We start from the raw sequence: 23,190 nt of genomic DNA on the forward strand, positions 1-23,190 counted from the left end.
TATGCCGACGACACACAACTGATGGTGACAATGGACGAAGGGTCGGAAACAACTAAGAAAAAACTACACAGCTGCCTCTCCGAAATGGCAGAATGGATGCTTAACCACTGCCTAAAACTCAATGCCGGAAAATCTGAGATATTACTGTTCGGAGGAGCCAAACTATCATGGATTGATACGTGGTGGCCACCGTGACTGGGATCAGCCCCCATCCCGAAACAGTACGCCAGAAACCTTGGCATCATGATGGACGATGCACTGTCCATGAAGGACCACGTACGCATACTCTGGGGCAAAGGCTTTGCAATCCTCAAACTCCTGGCCAAAATCTTCTCTTGGATACCGCTGGACTGTCGCCGCACAATCACCCAGGCCCTCCTGGTTAGCCGCCTGGATTACGGCAATGCCTTATTTGAAGGGATGAACGAGCAACTGTTCTCCCGCCTACAGGTCCTACAAAACCAGACAGCCAAACTGGTCTGCAACAAAGGCAAACGAGATTCGGCATCCGCATGCCTAAAAAAACTTCACTGGCTACCAATGCGTCAGAGAGCCACCTTCAAACTACTCTGTCACGCGCACAAAGCCCTCCACAAAACAGGCCCTACCATCCTGCAAGGAAAAATCGAATTCTATATCCCCAACAGGAATCTAAGATCCAACAATTCAGCCCTGGCGAAACCCAAGCGCATTTACAGGGCAAGGACAGGTGGACGCGCCTTCTCACACCTGGCGGCTAAAAGATGGAACGAGTTACCTATGGATCTTAGACACACCACAAACTACCTTCAATTCCGCCAAAAATTAAAAACCCACCTCTTCCCCAAAAACTAACTCCCTTCGCACAGTTTCAGTAGTCCCCTTTTCTTATAGCGCCTTGATATCCCATGGGATGAGTGTCGCGCTCTATAAATACAAGAAATAAATAAATAAATTCCAGTAGCTTGGAGAAGGAACTTAATCCAAGCTCTCATCCAAAGTAGGAATAATTATGGAAATGCATTTTATGTAGGCATGGCTGAGTACTTGTTCACACAGCTCCAGACTATTCAAAATATAGCAGCTACAAGCATTTGTAATAAAAGCAAAACGAGCTCAGTATCAGCCTTCCTTGTCCAGCTCCATTGGCTTCCAGTCTGTAAACGGGTCATCTTTAAGGTAACGTGCCATACAGACAGAGCACGCCATGGAATTGGCCCTACACTATTGTCTAACATAGTCTATTTTCACAAACCTATACGGAAACTTCGATCAGCTAACAAGGCTTTGATATCTTGAAAAAGAATCTGAAAAAATCCCAGACGTGTTGCCGTTATTTAAACTTTAAAACCTTCACTCATTGGAATAAACTGCCTATGGATTTACGCACTGTGCCCAATTTGCTGCCATTGCTAAAGAAATTGAAGACATGGTTATACTCACTTTAGGCCCATGGTCAGAACCAGTATTGAAAATAGTTTAGCACCGGGATCTCCCTCTGGGGATGAGTTGTGCACTTTATAAATATCCAATACAAATGCAAGGAATGTTTAAGGAGGGTCACAAAATGAATAAGGATCCTCTTTTAAAAACTACTTCAGAGTAAAGGCTTCAAATTTGTCCATTTTAAGGTAAGCAGCATTACTATGCAGTAAAACACTTTGATTTTAGATCAGCAGTGCGGAAAATGCAAATGTTTATGCCCAGAATTTAACATCTGTCAGTAATGGGGGAGGATAAGTTCAGGCAGTTTGGGAACTGCCAACCAAATAAGCTACATATGGGCATAATTTCTTCAAACCTTGAACTGTCAAAATACTGTTCACACTTGTTAACAACTAAAATTGGTGAATGGATCAACTGAATTTCTAAAATACACAGAAACCTCAGACAGCATCACGGAGCCAACAACATGTCTCTATCAAGATTTCAGAGTGAGTTTGGTGGACAGATGAGGAAAAGAGGCCAGTCTTAAAAACCTTGACACAAAGCAGATTATAAGAAGGCGCGAAGGTCGACTATTACATAGCATGGAATGAGATCAGAAAAGGCTTGATCACTGGTGTAAGCTTGTCAAATGCTAAGATAGGCGACATTTCCTTAGTTGAAACTATTGCCTGAGAAATAGTCGTTCTAACAGGTGGAGGAAGAGGAGGCAAAACATTATGCATGGATCAAGGCCATGAAACAAAATGGAGCCACTTTAAAGGTCAGAATAATAAGTGGCATTATAAAAAGACACACTAAATTGTATGAAAGGGGAATAGCTTTCTAGCATCATTGATGGAACTCTGTTCCAGCCCATTTCAATGACTGCATAGTTTAATGACCTGCGTCTATTATCCCCAAATAGACAACGAGGATAAAGAATATTCTGAACTTTGGAATTTGATACATGTTGTTTTCATTGTTTCATGCATTGTGTATATGTACACTGGGATTTGTATATCCTAGCCATTTGTAATTTATTTTTGTTTTTAATATGTAATATATGTGTTATGGGTAGCTTATTGAAAAACAAAAAAGTTAAGAAAATTGCTTTATTAGAAGTAACATTGGTTATATGACAATGAATATACCAAACTAGAAATTATTCGTGTTGTGTATGTCATTTTTCTATTTTACACATTTTTGCAGAACAATTTAGCACACTAGTGGTTACCTTCAGTGCCAGGGGTCAACAATTGCAAGTCTTAATTTATTAAGACACTACCCAGTCATAAAAGGGATCATTTTGTGACCCTTCTGTACTGGGGTTGATTGTTCAACATCTTTCACAATTCTTGATTAAGAATAGTGGCACCAATCAGAAGTCTTTGTACACAGTAAATTGTGACTATCACGTATAACAGGAATTAGCCACACATCTAGTTCCTAGTGGCAGTATGCCTGTCAGAAAGGCATGACACCACAATCATGGGAACTGCTCATATTTCGAAAACCCAGGTCAACTGGCAACTAAAACCATCCCAACTTCTCTTCTTCATGACATATGTAAAAGATTCTTAGACTTGGGAATACGTTTATAGAACCTTTCTTGCCCGGCCTGAGAAATAATACCTTTAATGAAGTTTTCCACAAGGAATATCATTTTTAGGAGCCAGATCAAAGCACCACTACTTCATTCTAGTTGGCTGGAAGGCAAAGGTTTCCGGATACATTTTTTATTTAACCTGCTGTGCAGCTGTGCTCTTGAAATATTTTGACATTTTTTTGCTTGTATCGCGCCGATTACGGACTTTTTAGTTTTGATTTCAAATTGAATTGCTTCCCCCCCCCAACAACGTGATCAAGGCTAATTTTAGCCGTAATGCAAAAAGGTTAGTAATGTTCAGCTCTGCACTATTAAAAACACATCACACGCTCTTTGAGTGTCATTCCCAGTTTTGAGAAATTAGAGGGAGAAATGAAGATTGAGGCAGTGCAGCAGAAGCACTGCAGTTTGTACATCAATGGCATTTGGGTGCCATCAGGTGGAGTTGGGGTTCAATATATATACACAAACAAACACATTTACAAATTTCACCACCCCATACTTGCTCCAAGAACTCTCCCCGCTGCTTCAGCAGTGTAGTTAATGTACCTGTGGTTCAAGCGGCCTCTGCATCGCAGGCTGGGGAGTTTCAGAGTTTCCATTAGAAAAGGACTCAGATCTTGAAGGCACTGGTGGCTCCAACACTTTGGCAGCTGTTGGTTTCGTCTGCGCTTCTGGGGAGCTCTGGTTCGTTTTCCTAAACCTTTCCTCTGCCTGGAGTGTATTAATGAGAGTGGTTATTTACAGAAGAAACAAATAAGCAAATTCTGTGGCGATTACACGTTTACAGGCAACTAATGGCAAATTATGCACACAAAGCAAAATAAACAGTACAAACGTGGCTTGTTGAAGGTGTGGCTTAGTGAAGTGCTGTTGAGGGTAAAGAGGGGGAGTGGGGGTGTTCCTCTGTCACATTCAGATGGGCTGTAGGTAGATAGTATCCGTAGAGGAGAGTGTGAGTGTTTGCGCATTGTATGTGGTATATGTATGGTCTAATCTGCAACACTTGCTCATAATAAGTACTAGCAGGGACTTGCTAACCAGATTTTCGATCTAGTCTTATCTGGATGCAGTATCAGTTTGTATGTGTATATAGGCGATGTGTAAGACATACCAGGGCGCAGAGGCAGTAGGTTAAACACCAGGTTTACTTTTCTGTGCCTTTCAAGGTGGAGTTACTGCAATACTCCATACAAAATTAAAAGCAGCATCCATGGAAGTGTCCCTGATGATGAAAAAGTGCCCAGTTTCCCTGTGCTTTAGGGGCTTTGAATAAAAGGTCCAGCAGATGAAACAGTCTTTTGAAACAGGATTGAAGTGCAGGTACTACAAGAGCTCAATGAAGGGGTCATCTGCATGCATTTTCATTAGGTCTCAAGTACAAGGTCCTCTTCAGAAAAGGATTCTGGTATTTTGAAAAAAATCAAGTGATAAAATCTATAGTGATCAGGCACAAAGATAGGTATAGGTTCTGGCTGCAGCAGAACGTGAAGCGGTGAGAAATCCCAAGGGACAAAAAGCAGGCAAATCAATGTAATCTGACCCTGAAATGCTGAGATACAGAAGATGGCTGCTGAATATTTCTGTAGAAATAAAAAAACAAAAGCTCTGGTAAGGGACTCCGTCACACAACATGCAGTAGAGAATAAATGTAGGTGGAGTCTGTGGGAAGTGGTTTTTAGAGCACATTCATCCATTGGCTGGAGTTTGGTCAGTTTACAATGAGGTAAACGTGTTACTAGACACCGCTGTATTGCTCTGCAGGCCTGTTAATAATGCTTACTGCGGTTTTCAAAGTTACACACGACTCAGTCTTACCATGGTAAATAATTCAAGCATAGGGGTCAATAAAGGAATGAATGCTAAATCGAAAAACAATATGGTGAGTTCACACCAGGGAGCTAGCAGTAAAGATTGAATACGAGCAAATATTGGAAACATGCCTATGAGACAGGCTAACTCAGACAACCCACATCAAGGCTAAACCATCTTCTACGCATCTGAGACTTTCCTGCTCTCAAGAAGTATATTGAGGTGTCTACAGTTCACAGAGTCAACCTAAAGATGGTGTCGTTCCTCCAGGTTCCCATGTTAAGAACTAGTTCACAGTACGCAACTCGCGTCTGATGGTCAACTGGGGAGAAGTAATGCCTCCATGGAGAATATTTAATTTCTGGGTTTTCCACTTAGCATTGGGCCTTCCAAACAAATGAACTGTACCTAACTTTTCACACTTACCCTAAAAGCATTCCAGCACATTAGGCACCACTGCAAGAATCGCATAGTCTCATGCTGCGGTAATGGATTTAGGTGCCTGGCATTGGCTTTTTATCTCCAATCCCAGGACAAAAAGTAAGCGGCAAAGAAAGTAAACAGGGTACCAATAGCCTTTCCTTTCTGCAGTTCTTCGGGCACAATTCAGCTTTCCTCTTTTGCAGCAAATAGACAGTGAACCGTGATGCTACTTTTCGTAACCCAAGCACTGTTATATGAAGTTCCTTAGAAATGCATAAGATTTGGATATTTAAACGAAGCACAATTTTTTGCTGCTTAAATAATTCGAGTTCAAAATGCAAAATCGTTACTAAAAAATTATATTTTCCTTGTGATTTTTTTATAAAGTCAGTCACTAGGAGTTTGTTGATTGGGTGTTTTTAGTTGTATAATCGGACAAGGGCAAAATTAGGCCAGGCAGGATAAAATGAAAAATTTAATAAAAAATAAATAAAGCCTAGACTTCCCAATTAGCCAAAACATGGCTCTCAACAGATCCTCAGAGTACTCACTGCTGCAAATAGATTCCCTTTCCATAAACACATGGATTTATTCATAATCCGCAGGTAGGCCTAAAAGGTCTGATTGATAAATAACACCAGCGGCAATGCAGGGCTGACAGTGTGCACCAAAGTAAGAGCATCAATCCTAGATAAATAAGTGGGTTGTCTTAAATGAGAATTGATTAACCAATTCAACATATTGTGGGTGGAGCAACTTTTCAAGACGTAGTAATAGTTTTTAACTACAATTTGCCTTTCTGGAAACTCTAAATGGGATTGCACTGAAGAGCTCAGATCAGCTGCCAGATCTAGCTTATCGTAGGCTCACTGCGATGGAAGTTAACTTATGTACGACATTACTAAGAGAACAGCTCTTCTAGACCAAATAAAGATATGAGAGATATTTACTGGACCAATTCTATTACAGCATTTGGTGTGAAGGATAAGGAGGTTTCTTTAAACGGTATCATAATATCTGGAAACTGCTTATTCACAGCCAACAGATTTTGGATAACAAACAGGCATGCTACAGCAGCATAATAGGATTACAATAAACTATATCTATACTCTCTACTGAGCTGCCTCCATTCAGCCATCTGTGCCGCTCAACAAACTCAAACATTCTAAACCAATCAAATACAGCACCATAAACAAAAACTGTGAGTATGTTATGGTAGATCAAATTCTTGAAGGTAGTCTTAGCCACAGCTGGCCCCCAAAACCTTTTCTAGTCATTGGCCCGTGCTCAACCATGAACCTTTGCTTAATCCTTCAATTCTCCAATTTTCCAAATTTATTTTCAGATTCATAGATTTAAGGTTCCACATCTGTGAAAAGTTTTTGGGTTCTGGTTAAATACTAGTTATAAAATACTTGATTTTGTGACTTTGTTGATTCTTTTGAATCTCTACCAAAAGTTGATGCAGCTTCCAGCAACAGATTTGGGTCACTGATGTGAATGTTACAGTGCCTGTCTTTATCATACACTTTAATTCTGTGCACGTTTGTATGAATCTACTAGTCTGCTGGTAACCTTGTACTGCATTCAACTGAGTTGCAAATCTGGGCAAAACCTTGGCCTGTAAAGAAAAGCAACTTTTCCTAAAAGTTCTAACTATCAGCACTGGCCATATTAAGCACTGTATATGCTGGGTAGGGAAACAGTTTCTTAGAGGTAGTAGTAGGAGTAGTTTTTCAGCTTCAAGAATTTTCTTGATTCACATTCTGGGCATCATTTCGCCATTTAGTAATTGGGTCAAAAATTGGTAGATTAAAGGATTTCTCCCTCCTTTTTGTTATCGTAGAGTCATCACCCATTTGGTTCCTTGTCCCTCCTCGGATGACATAATACACTCCACACCATACCGTGCCCAAGAATCTCTTCAATGTAGTCACCATCTTTAAGTTCTTTTTTTTCTCCCCTTTGTATGGGTTGCTTTTTTCAGTTTGTTGATTTCCCTCACCCCCCCCCCCCCCCCCCCCAGCTGCAAATGCACCTGGTATGGGGGAGGAGGGGTGGTCGCATGTGAATTCACACAATTCATTAAGTTGCAAAACTATTACTACCAGAAAGTAGCCTTTTCGTTTTGCAGCATCAATCTTTTCTGGATTCACATGTTGTGGGATGGTTTTCTAGCAGTATCTTCTCTCCAGAGGCTGGGATTGTTGTATGTGCTTCTGAACAGGTGTTTTAATACTCTGTGTCCCACCTGAGCCTCCTTACTGATTTGAATGTCCTCACAGTGATGTTTTGTGAAGGTGGGACCTGAAGACCATGTGCAGCCCATGCAAATGTCAGTTCATGATGCATTACTCAGGTAAGCAAACGTTGCTCCCTTTTATTGTCAGATGGGCCCTTGGCCTCGCTCTAATGTTACTCCTGATGTTTTGTGGCAGTCTTGAATTCCAAACTCCACCTTGTAATAGTCCCTTTTCTCACCCAAGATCAATTGCTTGCTTGTTCAAAGGAGATGACAAATTGACCGCCCCTTTCTAATTTGGCTTGCCTTCTGAAAGAAATTCATTATTGGCCATCTTACATCCAGTATATGTAGGATTCCTGCAGCCTGTGTCTCAGATTATTGGAAGAAAGCCACGTGATTCACATGAAAATGTGATGCCACCTTTCAGATAAACTGTGGATTTGTTCTCATCAATACTTTTTGCTTATGTATCTGTAGATGTGGCTCCTGTGTTCTAAGGGGCTGTACTCCAATAATGCTCCTTAATGATGTGATAGCTATTAAGAATACTGTTTTCATTGGTGAATATTTGAGATCGGCATTATGCATGGGTTCAACAGGTGGCTTCCTCATATCTTTCAGCACGAAGTTGAGGTCCCACGTAGGTATGGGTACGTCCCTTAGGGATCTATTCTCTTTGCTCTTTCCAGAAAACATATTATAACTGGTATGCATAAGAAGCGTCTGAGAATTATTATGTTTGTATACCTCACTAAGCCAACTAAGTGTACCTTCAGTGAGGTGTAGGAGAGCTCTTCATCTAGCAAATGTATGAGATACAGGATCAGTGTAGCATCTGGAGTCCAGCTTCTACCAAGGCCTATCGGGTTACACCATTGTATGAACCTGTTCCACCTGTCCGTATAAAACTTTCTTGTGGTAGATCTCCTGACCAATTCAAATATCTCCATCGATCTTTGTGGTAGGTCTAGATGACCAAACTCTATGCCTTCAGGAATCATTGTGTTAAACGCAGGGTAGCTGGTTCCGGATGGAACACTTGTGATTTCTGTGTTAGTAGGTCATGATTTTCCAGAAGCTTCATGACCCAGTTCTGCAATATTTCCACTAGGTCTGAGAACCATGTTATTCTGGCCCACACAGGGGCTATTAAGATTAATTTCATATTTGCATGTTTGCATTTCTGTATGACGTGGTGTAATTGAAGTCCGAGGTAAAGCTTTGGTAAAAATGCCTAACCATTAAATCAACAAGACATTCTCTACCAACTGTTAGTGGTGAAATCTGGAAAGTGACGCTTTTGTATTTTTCTGGGTTGCAAACAAGCGTCTGGTGTGCCCAACCTCTGACAGATGCCCTTCAACATACATTGCTTTAGATCTCACTTGTGTGGAACATGTCTGTCTGCTTCTGTGGTCTGTTCCTGTGATGGGGTAACACAATTAGCATTGTATTCCTTTCTAGAGCCTATTTCCATATATCCTGTGCTAATTTGGTTAGCACGTGTGATCTTAGAACACTGGGATTGTGTTGTCTATTTGGGTTCAAACTGACTTTCCCTCCACATGTATCTGGAAGGGTCCAGTGCTACAAAGTCAGCCCTGAGCTCCAACATATTTATCTGCTGTACTGTTTCTTTTAGGCTCCATAAGCCCATGAAGTAAAGTCCTCCCCTGTGAGCTCCGCAAACTGTGTGGGATTCATCTGTTGTAATGGTTAATGGGAGTGTTTGTTGTTTGAATGGTCTACCCAATATAATGTTGCTAATATTCCACCACTGCATCTCAGTGATTTTTATTTATTCTTTTGTTTTTCTCCAGTGTTTTCCGCTCCCTCAGTATCTGTCGGTAATTCAGTGGTACGCGCCTCTGTCTTTAAAAATATTGTTTTGCTGTTTTCAGTGCAAATTTGCTCCAAAATGCTACAACTATATCAGTTTCCTTTGCATCTGTAGTTTCTATAAAAGAAGTTTATGAGTAACACTGTAACAGTAACAACATCAATGGGTATGTGACAAGTGTTATCAAATTATCAGCATTAGATCTAGGTTTGTGTTAATAATTTCCCACCTTCAACCAGACATTTTATTTTCTGATCCAATGAAAATTGCTAATGTTTCAAAATGTCAAAAAGCAAGGGTGAAAGTAGAGAACTGTTACATGCCATTACCCATTTCCATCCTGCCAGAGGCAAAAAGGAGTGCGATTTCTTAAAGTTTTGAGCCCTAGATTATAATGAAGGTTGTCTAATGGTGGAGACCTGGGAGCCTACTTGTTCCTATAGCAGTACTAATAAAAGAGAAAAAATCTCTCCACCAGAAACAGATTTCATTTAAGAATTCTACAGTGCACAGCTGTAAACAGGAGGATTCAGAACTTCAGCAGACCGTTGCATCACTTCCTGGCTTAGGGATTACTACAACATTTGAGATCCTGCTTTATTTTACAGTCATTGCAATGTTATATTAATTAGAAAGAACCTGAATTAAAAATGTCAGCAAAATACATTTGGATTGCAACCCAGGCCTTGCACTTTAAACTTAAGAGAGGCAATACCATGTTCAACTATATTTTGCATACAGATGCTGCCTAAGCTTACTAAATAATCACAGAAAGCATGAGAGTTTGAATTATGTTGCTGTCTGGTCAAATGTATTCTTATGAAAATGTTTTAGCATCTTAATCATATTTTCATATGGAGTCTCCAAAGAATTTACATTGAGATCTTTTTTTTAAGTAATGGGTTTGGCCTCATGAAAGGTGCAGTACTTTAACAGTACTGTATACTCTTTACGAAGTACAGTGTATTTAACCATCTTAATCTTTAAGGGTCACCTTGTGGTCGGAATTGTGTTAATTGAAAATGTTTCAAATGTACTGAGTCTGGGACACAAAATGTGCAAGGGCATTTGTAGCAATCTAAAGATGAAGAGAAACAAGTAAAGCTGTTTTGGGTTGAGGGCAAGGAACGGTGCCAATGTTGTTGAACATAAATTTGCCTTCAGAACGTAAAACGTAACGTAACAGGTCATCACAAACCAAAATTACAGAATACAGGTTTTGTAAACTTTCTAATCTCTAGACATTATTTGATACTTACTTTACTTCAAAGTTGCTACCCCGCATCTTACCATACGGAAACACTAAAGCTCTATAGTGATTAGTAGCAACCACGGGAGCAGTGAGAAAGTTGCATTGAACAAACACCAACATACACAGACACACAAATAAGAGCAAATGCATATAAAAGTACTGGTGTGCAAATACACACAAATACTCAAATGAAAGCTTCTTCACAACTAACACCATTCAAGCACCTAGTTCTAACTACATTAAATAGAAATAATTGTAACCCATCCAAGGCTAACACATGAAATACCAAAGTTACGGGTATTGCAACTGAAAATCATTTTCTTTCACAAACATGAACAGAATACTCACCTCCCGCATTCGTTCTGTGGGTTCGTAGATGGGTTTTTGCTCAGGCGTGTAGTAAATTGGCTTCGTCCTCTCTGGCTGGGGCTGTGGTGCCTGCTGAGGCTGGGGTTGCTGTTGTGGCTGTGGTCTGTGATCGTGCTGTAGAGAGAGGAGGTAAGCTTGCTCTTGCTGCAGCTGGCGTTGCAGTCGCTCAGCCTGTCGGTGTTCCTCCATCTCCCTCCATCGGTATTCCTTAGAGAGAACCAGCAGACACTTATACAAGACATCTCCAGATTTAAACTCGCAATTCAGCAGACAAACTCAGTAGACAATATGAACATGCCAAATAAAACAGAAAAGGTTAGTGTTCGAGTTACAGGCATATTAACCCAACGGCTAACACTCATTTTAAGATGTATTAGAAAGCCTCCAAAACAATCGTCGATTGATGCAGTATTTTCAGCTTTTAAAAAACATTTTACAATTCTGTTTTTCAAAAACGTAAATCACTGCATCCCATATCACAAAATGTGCTTCCGGTTAGTGGGAGAGGGATGTTCATGCTGCTGAGCGCAGGCTGAAATCTTGTGCAGTACATAATTGCCTTTAATGTCTCATCTCCAGTCTTAAGTGAGTAATGTTCCCATCACCCTCCACCTTCTGCAGTGTTTGTCAGAAGTGCATTGGAGCTCATTGCCTTTGAGGATAAACTGAAAGGTGGGGATGAAGCTAGCCACTGCTGACTAATAGACAGAGGGGACAACATCTTAGCATTTTTACCCTGCCAATCAGGGAGGAACAATTCGGTCCATCGGAATATCCATGAGAAACACAGGTGGTACCACCACCCCCAAATGTCATGGGGGTGTTGTGCAACCAGGTGGTATATATAAGGGCCAGCAAGTAAGGCTGCACCTCTTTTACAGTCAGCATTCCTCTACCCACCATTATGAACAGTATAGTTTGCTGATAATTTTTACTTCTTTCAGAGTCACACCGAGGTCTTACAGGGTGATCCTAAAACTTTATACAACTACAAGGGCCTTCCAGGATTCTTGAGGAGAAAAGGGATGTTCTCAGGTCACAGTGAGTCGTCACTGTGGGCATGAGATGAAGTGGCAGTTCTCCTAAATCATTCAAAGGACAATTGGAATCCAGCACAACTGCTGTGGATGGTTTTGGTTTCGTTGTGACTTGTCAGCAGCTGGGCTTTGGAAACAAAGCAACCCGCTACACATTTAATGAGCTGTACATAATAATGTGGCATTGGTTTGGTTACCAATAAGACAGCTCTAGCTTTCTTGGGAAGGGTTTAACTGTCCACTGAACCCACTGTTGACACATGGATCGTTTTTAAGTTACGCCATCTGGTTCATTCAATAAAAGTTCAACTTAATTTCAGCTACGTGCTGTTGGTGTCATTTATTATGTTGTGAATAATGGTGTTTATGTCCTAGCAGCTTCTCTCGCATTCTACCAGGGCTAGGGGTAGCAATGGCATGTTATCTTAACGTGAGCAGGAGGTAACACTGTTAACCTTGGCTGATATAAAGGCAAAAGAGGAAGACGTTGAAGGCAGAAGCCTGACAAAAGACAATTATATGGGCTCTTCTGAATCTATGTAGCCTCATCTTGGCATCTCCTACTTATTTACTGCTGAGGAGCTGGTGATAAGACTTTAGTGACATTCCAAGAGTAGCAAGCTTCAAGCAAGGGACATCCAAAAGCCTTCAATGTTTTGACCATTTAAATGTGGTTTAAATTTGACTTCTGAGTTTTCAACTTCTCCCCATGTCCCAAACACAACCTGCGTGTAATGAAAACTAATGCAAGAGAAATCTGCTTATCAGTGACCATGTCTAACGAGACATTGTATAAGCCCACAAGTAGCAATTTGTGCCACCTCCAATTCAGTAGGCTCATTTCTCTACAAGGATATAAGGAAAACCTATGTCCACGGATGCCACAGCCCCCATCTCCTATGGAATCAGGGGATGATAGTTTTCATTATACAAATTTGATGGAAGTTTTATCTTTGAGTAGCTGCCCTTAAAGGCAGCTGCTGATGTGTTGGACATTGGTAAAGAAAGTCAGTACCACATGTGGACAGCAATAAAACAAAGGCACAAAAAGGATTAATGAACCGCAAACCCTAAATTTGGCCACTTAAGATGAAGGGCGGTATTTTGTGCATTTCCCTCGAAGCCGCGAATGTTACATCCAAAGAAGTGGTGAGATTTAATAGGGCTTGCTGCAGTATGTGACAGGACGTAAAGATTATCAAAGGCAAAAGAAAAAAAGCAGAGAACAAGAAAAAGAAAAAAAGCAAGGCTTCCATGCATCATGTCTGGCTGTAAGTCTGTTCATTGGATACAGCCTTCAAAGACTTCATACTCCTACAGCCAGTGCAGCTGTGGCTGACACTAGGCATACCTAGCACACGCCAGCCACATAAACCCTCCAAGCTACAGGGACAACATAGATAACAATGTGTTACCAGTAACATGGCCTGCTCCTGGAGCAGCTGCTGCTGAAGAATTTCCAAGTGCCGCTGCTCCTCTTCCAGCTGTCGTCTGATATACTCCTGTCAAAATTACCCAGCAATAAATTCCTTTTCAGAATTACATGGCAGATCAACCTGCACAACACAGGCTCAATTCACTGGATCACTGAAAAGGGTTATATACTTGATAATAAATTCGCACCTTACAACTTTTAAAAAAGATTGTCATGCGCCAATTCAGTGACATGAAAGCACCCAAAATAGCCAATCATAATTTTCACAGAGATACCTTAATGGGGTTCAATAGAGGAGGAATCTTAAGTAAAGTTTTACGGACTTCATAATCAGAATGTAGCCACTTCTCCCTGTAACCCCTTGTGTTTGATATGCATCCACAAGCAAAATTGTATTCTGTTCCAACACTCCCTCCAGGACATTTACTTAACTAGGAAGCGGTTTGAGAATCCGAGAAACCTCAGCCCCCACTCCCTCCTCCTCCATGGTAATTCACCAGGCATAGCGGCAACCACGCCTGAACTCTCACCCTAACAGTGAAGTGAGAAAGCAATACAGCAGTCACCGACGTTGCGTGGTATAAGGGATGTCGTGGATAACGATGTACAAGGTGGGAGAGTGTGAAATGGTCCTTAATGGAGAGGCATGGCAGGACAATGGTGCGAATCAGACTAGTCGCTCAAACACAGAATATTGGTGAATCTTCACCATCTCCCCAGTGTTTACAGAACTCCTGAATAGCGTCACAGTCTGGTAGTTCTTTGTAAAAATACTCCAGCAACTGTCACCGCCCAAAATAGAAAAACATTTTTTAATAAATCTATGTTTTTCTTTACGCAACTAATAAATGGTGGAAGTGAGTAGGGTGTGAGCATACTAAACAAATGAAGAATTAAACATGGTACAAGGTAACAAAGCAAATTTCAGAAAGCAACACATTGAAGCAAAGTAACAGACTTGATGACAAATGGTGAGATTTTACTGGTCTGGGATTATCATTTGCTTGTACTAATTTGTCAGTCTTGCTAAATGTTTTGGGGCGCAAAACACTGAACAAACCCCGCCCCAGTGTCCACTCGTTGATCCCCTTGAAGATCAAGGACAATGCCCCACCTTCCTTAATGGTGTAAAGGCATACACAAGGAGTCAGTCCTGACAAGTTTAAGGCTGTTGAATGATACAGGTTTAATCAACTTAGGCAGGTACACGTATGCTGAACGCCTCATTTGTGGGAGAAATTACATTTTAGGCTCTCAAATGTGTTTAATACATCATTTTTGCTTTTCCTGCAGTGCAACATACCCAATGTATTTGCTTCATAGTTTAATATGGTACTCCTGAACCATAAGGCCTCAGTGCACTTTACAATACAATAAAAATAGACCACCCTAGAACAGTCAAATTAACAAGTTAGTACAGCATATTTGTGGCTGAGACTCCAGATGCAGAGAGAAGATATGGTTTATACAAAAGAGGTGTGATTTTGGTCGTTTCCTGAATGACAGGAACACATGTATGGTTCAGAAGTCTGCTGGTTGCCAAATTCCAGAAGTATGCGGTCTCACCTGATAAAGTTACATTCAGCGCCTATGGGAGATCTTGATTTTAGGTGTTTACAGATATAAATAATTCTTTGTTTGTGGGACCTTTTTGGTCGCCTGAGAAGTTGAGCAGATTTGCGAGATGAGGGGATCAGTTTAGATGGCTGGCTTCTTAGGAAACGCTGCCGATTTTGAATGTGTTGGTAGCTTTAGTGGGAAGTGAATGTAGTTTGTTATGAGAGGGTGTGATCTGGTTATGTTTTCTAGTGGATATCAGAAGTCTGGCTTCTGAGCCTCAATATGGGCAAGAAAAGACTGATGACCAGGATGGTGAGGACAGTATATAGCAGGAAATAATAAGAGCAAATGTTTTCTTATTTAAAAACTACAATAAAAAGTCAGAAACTCAGTAAGAGAAACTTCCAATATGTAAAAAATGCTAAAGCCACAATAAATGAATACACATGAAGAAGTGATTTTGAGCAAGTCTGGCAATGTGAATAATACACGCTATACCACCGTGAGGCATCTCAAAAGGGAGCCAACGCAATTTCAAAGGTTTCTTTTTCAAATGTCAAAACTTTTTTTGGGTTGGTTCCAAAGTGATTTGCTGGTAGTGTCACCTCTAGCAAAGTAACCTCTTTAGGATGGATTTGTAGAGCACACTCTTTGACGCAGGTTTACAACTAATCTCTTATTGTTCTCTGCAGAAGGGAAAATGTTTGCAGACAGATGTAAACAGAAGTATCTGCAGACAAAGTCCAAAGGGTGTACAAAAAATACTGAAAAGCTATGATGTGTGCCAAACCTTTCCGGCTCCAAATGAACGGGGAAGAATTCCTGGACCTTCCATGGCATGGCACATGGGTTCCAGAGATGGACTTGACACCAAAGAAAATTGCAAACAACGAATGGCTGATGCGAATGAACGAAATAAAAGCTAAGCAGAGATTTATCCTTCTGCCAGTGAGGTATATACTTTTCTTAACGAGATGACATAAAACAGACAGAGACCCAGTGAAAGTCTTATTCCTGACCTGTTACCTTATAAGGAATATGAAAATGTTACATGCCAGCTTGGGCCAATTCACTAAATCCAGATCTATTCGGGGCTTGACTGGGCACATTCAATATCATTGTGCACGCAGTTCAAGATTTATTCACCTAGTGATTATTTCTAAAGCCGTGAAAATACTCTAAAGCAATCTACAGAATACATATATTCCACAATGAAATCTCCCCAAATAATTTTACGCAAGATTACAATATGGTTATAATGGACCCACCTGTTCCCGTTCCACTCTCCTTTTTTCTTCTTCTGCTCTCCTCCGCTCCTCTTCCTCTTTGCGTCTTTTCTCCAGTTCTTCCATCCTTTTCTTTTCTTCTTGCTCTCTTCTCCTCTGCTCACGCTCTTGCTGTCGCCGAGCCTCGCGCTCACGTCTTTGTTGCTAAGTGGAAACAAGAAGGAATACTTACAACTTTCGCAAAGCTTTCCTACGTCAAGACACTACTTTTCCTTTTTTTATATATATAAGTAGTGCAACATTCAATGATCAAACAGACCCAGATAGTGACCAAAACTCTTTGCAAAAGAAGAGAATGCTGGTTGGAAATAGATATTTGTGCTTGTAATTCTCCTTCACTGAATAATTCTTTGATTACTTTATTGGAAGGGGAAAACGGCACCCATTTATCTTCCTTTCATCCTTGTTCTATCCATCCACTAACACCTTTTGTAGCCCTCGTCTTTCTTTCTTCCTCATGTTTTTCTCTGTGCTTCACTGCTGAAGATCTCTGCTCTTCCCTTAGTAGCCCCAAAACTGATCATTTCTTTTTTTGGTATTCTTCTTTTTACCTACTCATGAATGAGGAGTAAAAGCAAATGACTTGGGAAATATATTTCCATCTGGCATACACTGGTGTAGTTTTCTTAATGAAGAACAAGTTGTTTACCTTCGGTACAGCACTCTCAAGTGGATATTCTATGTAACCACGGATTCCTCACCTTTGAATACTCCCTAGGTGTTAGGTTGAATCAAGAAAACTTTACTTAAGTAGTGCTCCTGCATACTAGGTAGCGCTGTGCTGCTCCACGTTGGCTCCATATTGCCCCAGAAGTGACTGAGTAAAGCTGCATATGAGTGCCAACCTACGCGATGACTGTTTTGCATTTTTGCTCCTGTTCAAAGCAGAGTGTGAACAATTGTTGCCCCAGTGTCCTGAATACTAACATGGGACCTTTTAATGTGTTAAAAAGAAGCCATTCCACAGACGGGGAGGTAAACGGGAAGGGAGAAATCTGCGGTTAGAGTACTCCCTAGAAACAGCTTTACACAAGGAAAGTAACTAGTTGTTCTGATGGATACATCTAACTGTAGATTCCTCATTACAGAACATATACAAAAGCAGTATCTCATCAGGTAGAGGGTCTGCGGAGTGGATTTAGGCTACAATGTCGTGCAGGACCAAGTGGGCAAAGTGCCCTTCCCCCAGACCAGGCTGTCAAGGCAGTAGTTCTTCGTAAACATATGCAATGACACCCATGTTGCACCCTGGCAGATGTCAAAAAGAGGCAGTCCATGAGTCGAGGCAGTCCAAGAGTCAATGCAGTAGTAGCAGCCCTAGCCCTCGTAGAATGTGCTCAGACGTTGAGGGGGCCACTTCTTTACCAGAGTGTAGCAGAATTTGATGCAAAGGACTATCCACCAGGACAGAGACCTCCTCTGCACAGCCTTACCTTTCTTTGCCCTAGGGCACCCCACAAAAAGCTACCATACGGGGTTCCTTGATATTATAAGTAAATAAGCATTGTCAAAGTCAATAGGTCTCGCCTATACGTGATCTGTTCGATTTGTCAATGAGCTTTTAGCCATGTTGCACAAAACATGGCAGAAAGTAAAGTGTGGGCGGGAGGGGAAAGAAGCACTATGCATGGGGAGGGGTGAGGAGATATAGTACCTCAATCCTAGAACGAGCAGCGGACGGGCATTAAGTTGACTCAATCTGTGCTTGGACCATGTCCTACAGAAGGCAAGAAAGTGACGCTGGGAATGCACTGGCGAAGTAGGAGGCAGCACAGAAGAGTTACCTAGAAGCCAATGAATTGTAAGCAGTGGGTGGGTTGAAAGCCCTTTGTTATACACAATAGTCTTGCAAGTGAGAGTGCATGCGCAATCGCAGAAGAGACCTAAAAACTCAGACCTTTTAGAGCCCAACTCTTCCTCATTTGAGATTTGAAGGGGAGCAAAGAACACTGGCAGAGCAATAGACAGCTGAACTTGAAAATGTGTCACTACTTTTGGCAAGAATGCCACCAGCGTCCCCAGCACCATCATATCTGGGGAAAAGGTGGTGTATAGAGGCTGCATTAATGTACCTGGAGTTTACTCATACAATGAGCAAACGTAATCGAGATAAGGAAGACAGTCTTAAAAGTTAGAAGACTTGGCAAGCAGCTATGCTTCAGCCTGAAGGGTATACCCATGAGAAATGACCAGAATAAATGTAGGTCCGACTGTGGCATCACAAATGGCTTGGAAAGGAACATGTGCATCAAGCCTTTAACAAATGTCATCACGACAGATGATTTAAAGACAATGATTGGTCTGGTACACATACAAAGGTGGGAAGGGCCAACAAAGAAACTTTAACCCCTCCCATGCTCATGACGAGCTCAGCTCGTCATGAGCCACGGTTCCCATGTGGTCATGACGACCTGAGCTCGTCATAACTGTTAGAACGCTCACATGCGGGGCTAATTCCCCTGTTGTGCGAGCGTTCTACAGAAACGGGTGTGGCCGTGACGAGCTCAGCTCGTCATCAGCATGCGACCACTGTGGCTCATGACGAGCTGAGCTCGCCAGGAGCACAGAGGTGCTGTGCGCGCCCCCCTCCCTCCAGCACAGCGGGGGAATAAGCCGCAAGCAAGGGGTTAATAGTGCCCACTGCAAGGCCTTGCTGAGCCAAAGATAAAACCTATAAAAAGGACGTCCAATAGCTTTCCTTATAAGGGATCGGTCTCACGAATTCTACACTAGGCCACAAATTTGTCCCTGCATAATTGGATTTTGTGGAAGGTGGTACAGCTGCAAGGATGACATTCACCACTTCAGAAGCAGATGAAATGTAGCTTGTGCAGACTAAGGAGGACCCTGTTGCTATGACAGAAGATCCTCACAAAGTGGTAGCCTGAACGGAGGGCAGATGCTCATGCCCGAAGGTTCCAGTTACCACACCCTCCTACCCTCCAGAGCTTTGAGGATGATTTGGGAATGATCATTCTTTATCTTTTTCAAGACCCGACGCAGGAGAAGCAGGTGCGGGAAGGTGTGCATGATTCTCGGGTTCCATTCCAGCTGGAACGCATCTACTAAAAGGTGTTCTTGTGGAAACTGCAAGGCACAAAACCTTGGGCTGTGCATTCTCGGTAGTGGCAAAAAGATCTAGCCAGGGTTCTCCCCACTGCCCCATGCCACCTCAAGATGTAGGTTCCACTTGTGATCTGATAAACTATGCATGCTTAGCTCGTCTGCTCAGGCATTCAGGCACTTTGCCAGGTAAGGCGCAACTATGGAAATTGCCTGGCGCTCCAACCAACTCTAGAGCCACAGAGCCTTCTGGCACAGGACCCCACGCCACCCTGCTTGCTGCAATACCACATGACAGTGAGAACCTTCACTGCCTGCACCTTGACAGATGGCAGGAAGGCCTTCTGAACCAGACCAATTGCCTGCAAATCAAGACAGATAAGGGGCCAGGTTTTCATCAGAGATCAGAGTCTTCTGATCTCCACAGCCATCGGGTGACCTTCTTAACCCAGCATGGAGGCGTCAAACAGCACCTTTAGGTTTGGGTGGGGAAGGGAGAACATTCTTCTGCTCCATCAATTGTGTTTAAGCAGCCACCACTGCAGATCGTGAGCAACCTCCTCAGAGTTCTGGATGAGATCAGTCATATTTCGTTGATGCTGGGCCCTATGGAACTTCAGAATCCATTGCAGATCCCACATGTGCCAACTGCTGAAGGTGATCAGGACGATGCAGGAGCCAAGCTGTCTCCAGATTGTCCTGAACACATTGTGGCAGAGGAAAGGCCCTGTACCGCGCTGTATCTAGACTAGCTCCCATGAATGGAAGTATCTGTGAATGAGTCAGGTCTGACTTTGGATCTTTGATCTAGAACCGAAGATCTCTACAATTCAAAACTTGACTTCCTTTGTGTCAAACACATGGACAATGAATAACCATCTAAAGCTTCATACCAAAAAGACAGATTATGACCTGCAGATAACGGCGAAAGTACCAGACTACTGCCATATATCCTAAGGAACTTAAAGCCCTCCAAAACAAAGAGAAATTAGAAACCTAGCAGTAAACATGGATTCAGACCTATCCCTAGTCAGTCACCAAAGTAGGGGAAAACTGGCATCACCAACTCTGAAAGAGGGCAGCGACCACCACTATCACTTACGTGAACACCAGACGGACACTGGTGAAGCAGAAGGAGAGGACGGCAAACTGAAAATGCTCATGGCCTCCTCAACTGCAAATAGGGGGACGCCAAGAAAGGTTTATGAAAATACCTGTCCTGCAGGTTCAAGGACATCATCCCAACAGGCAAGATGTGGGACAGCATAAGCATTTTGAATTTGTCCATCTGCAGGAAGGCATTTAAAAGATGAAGGTACATAATAGGCCTGTGACTCTTGTCCTACTTTGGCCCAAGGAAAAAGTGATACTAACAACTCTCCTCTTTCCAACACCAGCACCCTTGCAATAGCACCCTTGAACAGTAACACTTGAACCTCCTGCAGCAGAAAGAACCGGTGCAGTTCTTAAGTTCGCTCCGAAGTGGGAGGAATATTTGGAGGGGCAAAAAAAAAAAAAAAAGACAGGGCATAGTCAAATTGAACAATTTGCAAGACTCATCTGTCTGATGCAACAGATAATCTCTCTGGAAAGAAATTATGTAGCCTACCTCCTTCTCCGTGGGTGGGAATACACCACTACGAGCAAAAAGTGGTTTAGTGGGTGTTGCAGCAGGGGAAAACAAATAAGGACTGATGCTGCAGCAGGCTGGCTGTCAAACACAAGTCCACGGTCTCGAAAGGACTGAATGACTGATGCCAGAATCGAAAGGCTGTCTTCCCTATACATTAACCCTGTGGAGCATCCTGTGAACTTTCTAAATTGGTGTGGACACTGCTTTGCAAGGGTCAACAGATCCAAGGAGGGTGCGGTGGCTCTGCTTTCTTAAAAACACCCCAGCACAGAATTCTCACTGAAAAGGTGAGAAACATCAAAAAGCATATCCATGAGGGAGGCATGCATATCACCGGACAATCCTGTGGATCACATCCACATGTGTCAACAAAACACAACACTGGTGCCAACAGCTCTACCCAGTAGTCTAGACCAGCACGTTTACCATATTTGGCTGCTGCTTGTCCATCATGAACCATATCAGAAAAGAGGCCTTAGGACCAACAGCAAGAACTCACTTGCCATGTGTATAACAACCCAGTCAGCAAACCACATTAATCAACCATAATTTCAGATTCGAAGAGGAAAATATACACTTGCAAACCATGGGAGTTCTACTGAATGAACTGGGATTCACTTTACTGGTTGAGTGCTGAATCACAATGTTCTATGGAGTAGGATGTTTGGTATGAAGCTCAGTTTGCCAGGAGCCAGCCTGAGACACCTTGTTACTTGCATATTTACCATTGGGCATAAATACGACTGTGTCCAAGTGGTCATCAAGGAATAAGTGAGGGTCTTGTTGAAAAGGGAGCAAGAGCTAAAAAGTAGCTGGCCCATGCTGCAAAATTTCGGTCAGTACATTTGTTCAGGTGTCGAATTAAAACTCAAATCCAGAACCTCAGCTGCCCTCCTAACCACCACTACAAATTAGGTGTTTTTTCAATTGGGTGCCTATGTGAAGACTCAAGTCCTGTCTCAGGAGAGGTGTCAGGGCCAACTGCTTCTTGCAAATCCATATAAAAGGCATTGCCTGTGTAGTGAGGAGGAGGGAAGAGCCATCCCCATCACCACCCTCATCCACATCCTGGGTTGTCCCTTGATCTCAATCCGAGACATACAGCCAGATTCATGAAGCTTAATTGCGCTCGCAAAGGGCCAGATTCTGAGAATCTGGCCCTTTGCGAGCGCAATTTTTGCATTTGGGATTCATCATCCCAAATGCAAAAATCGGTAAATGCGATTTCGCTAAATTGCGAGAAATTACATTTAAGGAATCTCTATTTGAGATTCCTTAAATGCAATTCATCAACCATTTATAAATTGTGAATTCGCAATTTCGGGCCGCTATTTACCGCGAGGTCAAACCTCGTGGTAAATAGCGAAAACTTAGAAAAATGTATTTCTCCATGTTGCATGTTGCACACACACATGTCCTTTGGACATCTGTGTGCGCAACACCAATGTAGATTACATTTCAGGGGTGCTACAGGGTGTCCTTTGGACACCCCTAGCACCCTTGAAATCGCATCCTTATTTGCGATTAGCAAATTGCTAAAATCGCAAATAAGGAATAACTCCCCATTCATTCCTATGGGCCTTGACGCCCATAGGAATGAATGGGGAGTTATTCCTTATTTGCGATTAGCAATTTGCTAATCGCAAATAAGGAATGTGTAGGAATCGCATTTTATTTTGCGATTTCTACATGAATCCCGTTTTGCGAGTCTGTAATAGCGATTCCTTATGAATCGCTATTAAAGACTCGCAAAACGGGTCTTTGATTAATCTGGCAGATAACCATGATGGAGGCTCTGCTGTCATATACTCTCTGGAAGAGGCAGTGGGTCACAGCCCGGGTGTATGACAACTGTTTGCACTTGTATAAACTTACAGCACAATATCAGCTGAAATTGAGCCAACTCCGGATTGGTGCCAGACACCAGTATCAGTACTGGATGTTCATCCGGCAGTAGTGGCATTAGCAGTGGCATGGACATGGATGGCCCAGACCCCGGTCTTGCAGTGGGAGTGGAAGTGTGTACCAGTGTCGCTAGAGGGCCCAAAGCGGGTCCCAACGGGTCAGAATGTTTTGAGAAAATATCTGCCAGCAGTAACCAGACAGGGGTCCCTTGCGGTACAGACAACATGTGCCTGAGGGAAAACAGGAAGGACTCCATGCCTGCAACTTAGAAAGGGACTTGTGCGAAGGCTGCAACTTCTTTTTGTGTTCGGCGACTT

At 42.3% G+C, this 23,190-nt stretch overlaps 1 protein-coding gene across 3 annotated transcripts in view; it reads right to left on the reverse strand.

Annotated features, from left to right (window-relative positions):
- Window positions 1-23,190, reverse strand: part of MAP4K4 (mitogen-activated protein kinase kinase kinase kinase 4) — a 665,231-nt gene that overhangs the window by 140,166 nt on the left and 501,875 nt on the right. For all 3 annotated transcript variants that reach the window (XM_086934708.1, XM_086934710.1, XM_086934709.1), the window contains exons 13-16: window positions 16,255-16,416; window positions 13,407-13,493; window positions 10,934-11,161; window positions 3,563-3,727 (exon numbers count right to left, since the gene is read on the reverse strand). In XM_086934708.1, the coding sequence (XP_086790834.1) occupies window positions 3,563-3,727; window positions 10,934-11,161; window positions 13,407-13,493; window positions 16,255-16,416 (642 nt within the window). The remainder of the gene's footprint in view (window positions 1-3,562; window positions 3,728-10,933; window positions 11,162-13,406; window positions 13,494-16,254; window positions 16,417-23,190) is intronic.

Source organism: Lissotriton vulgaris, chromosome 8 (assembly GCF_964263255.1).
Source record: "Lissotriton vulgaris chromosome 8, aLisVul1.2, whole genome shotgun sequence".
NCBI classification, from domain to species: domain Eukaryota; kingdom Metazoa; phylum Chordata; class Amphibia; order Caudata; family Salamandridae; genus Lissotriton; species Lissotriton vulgaris.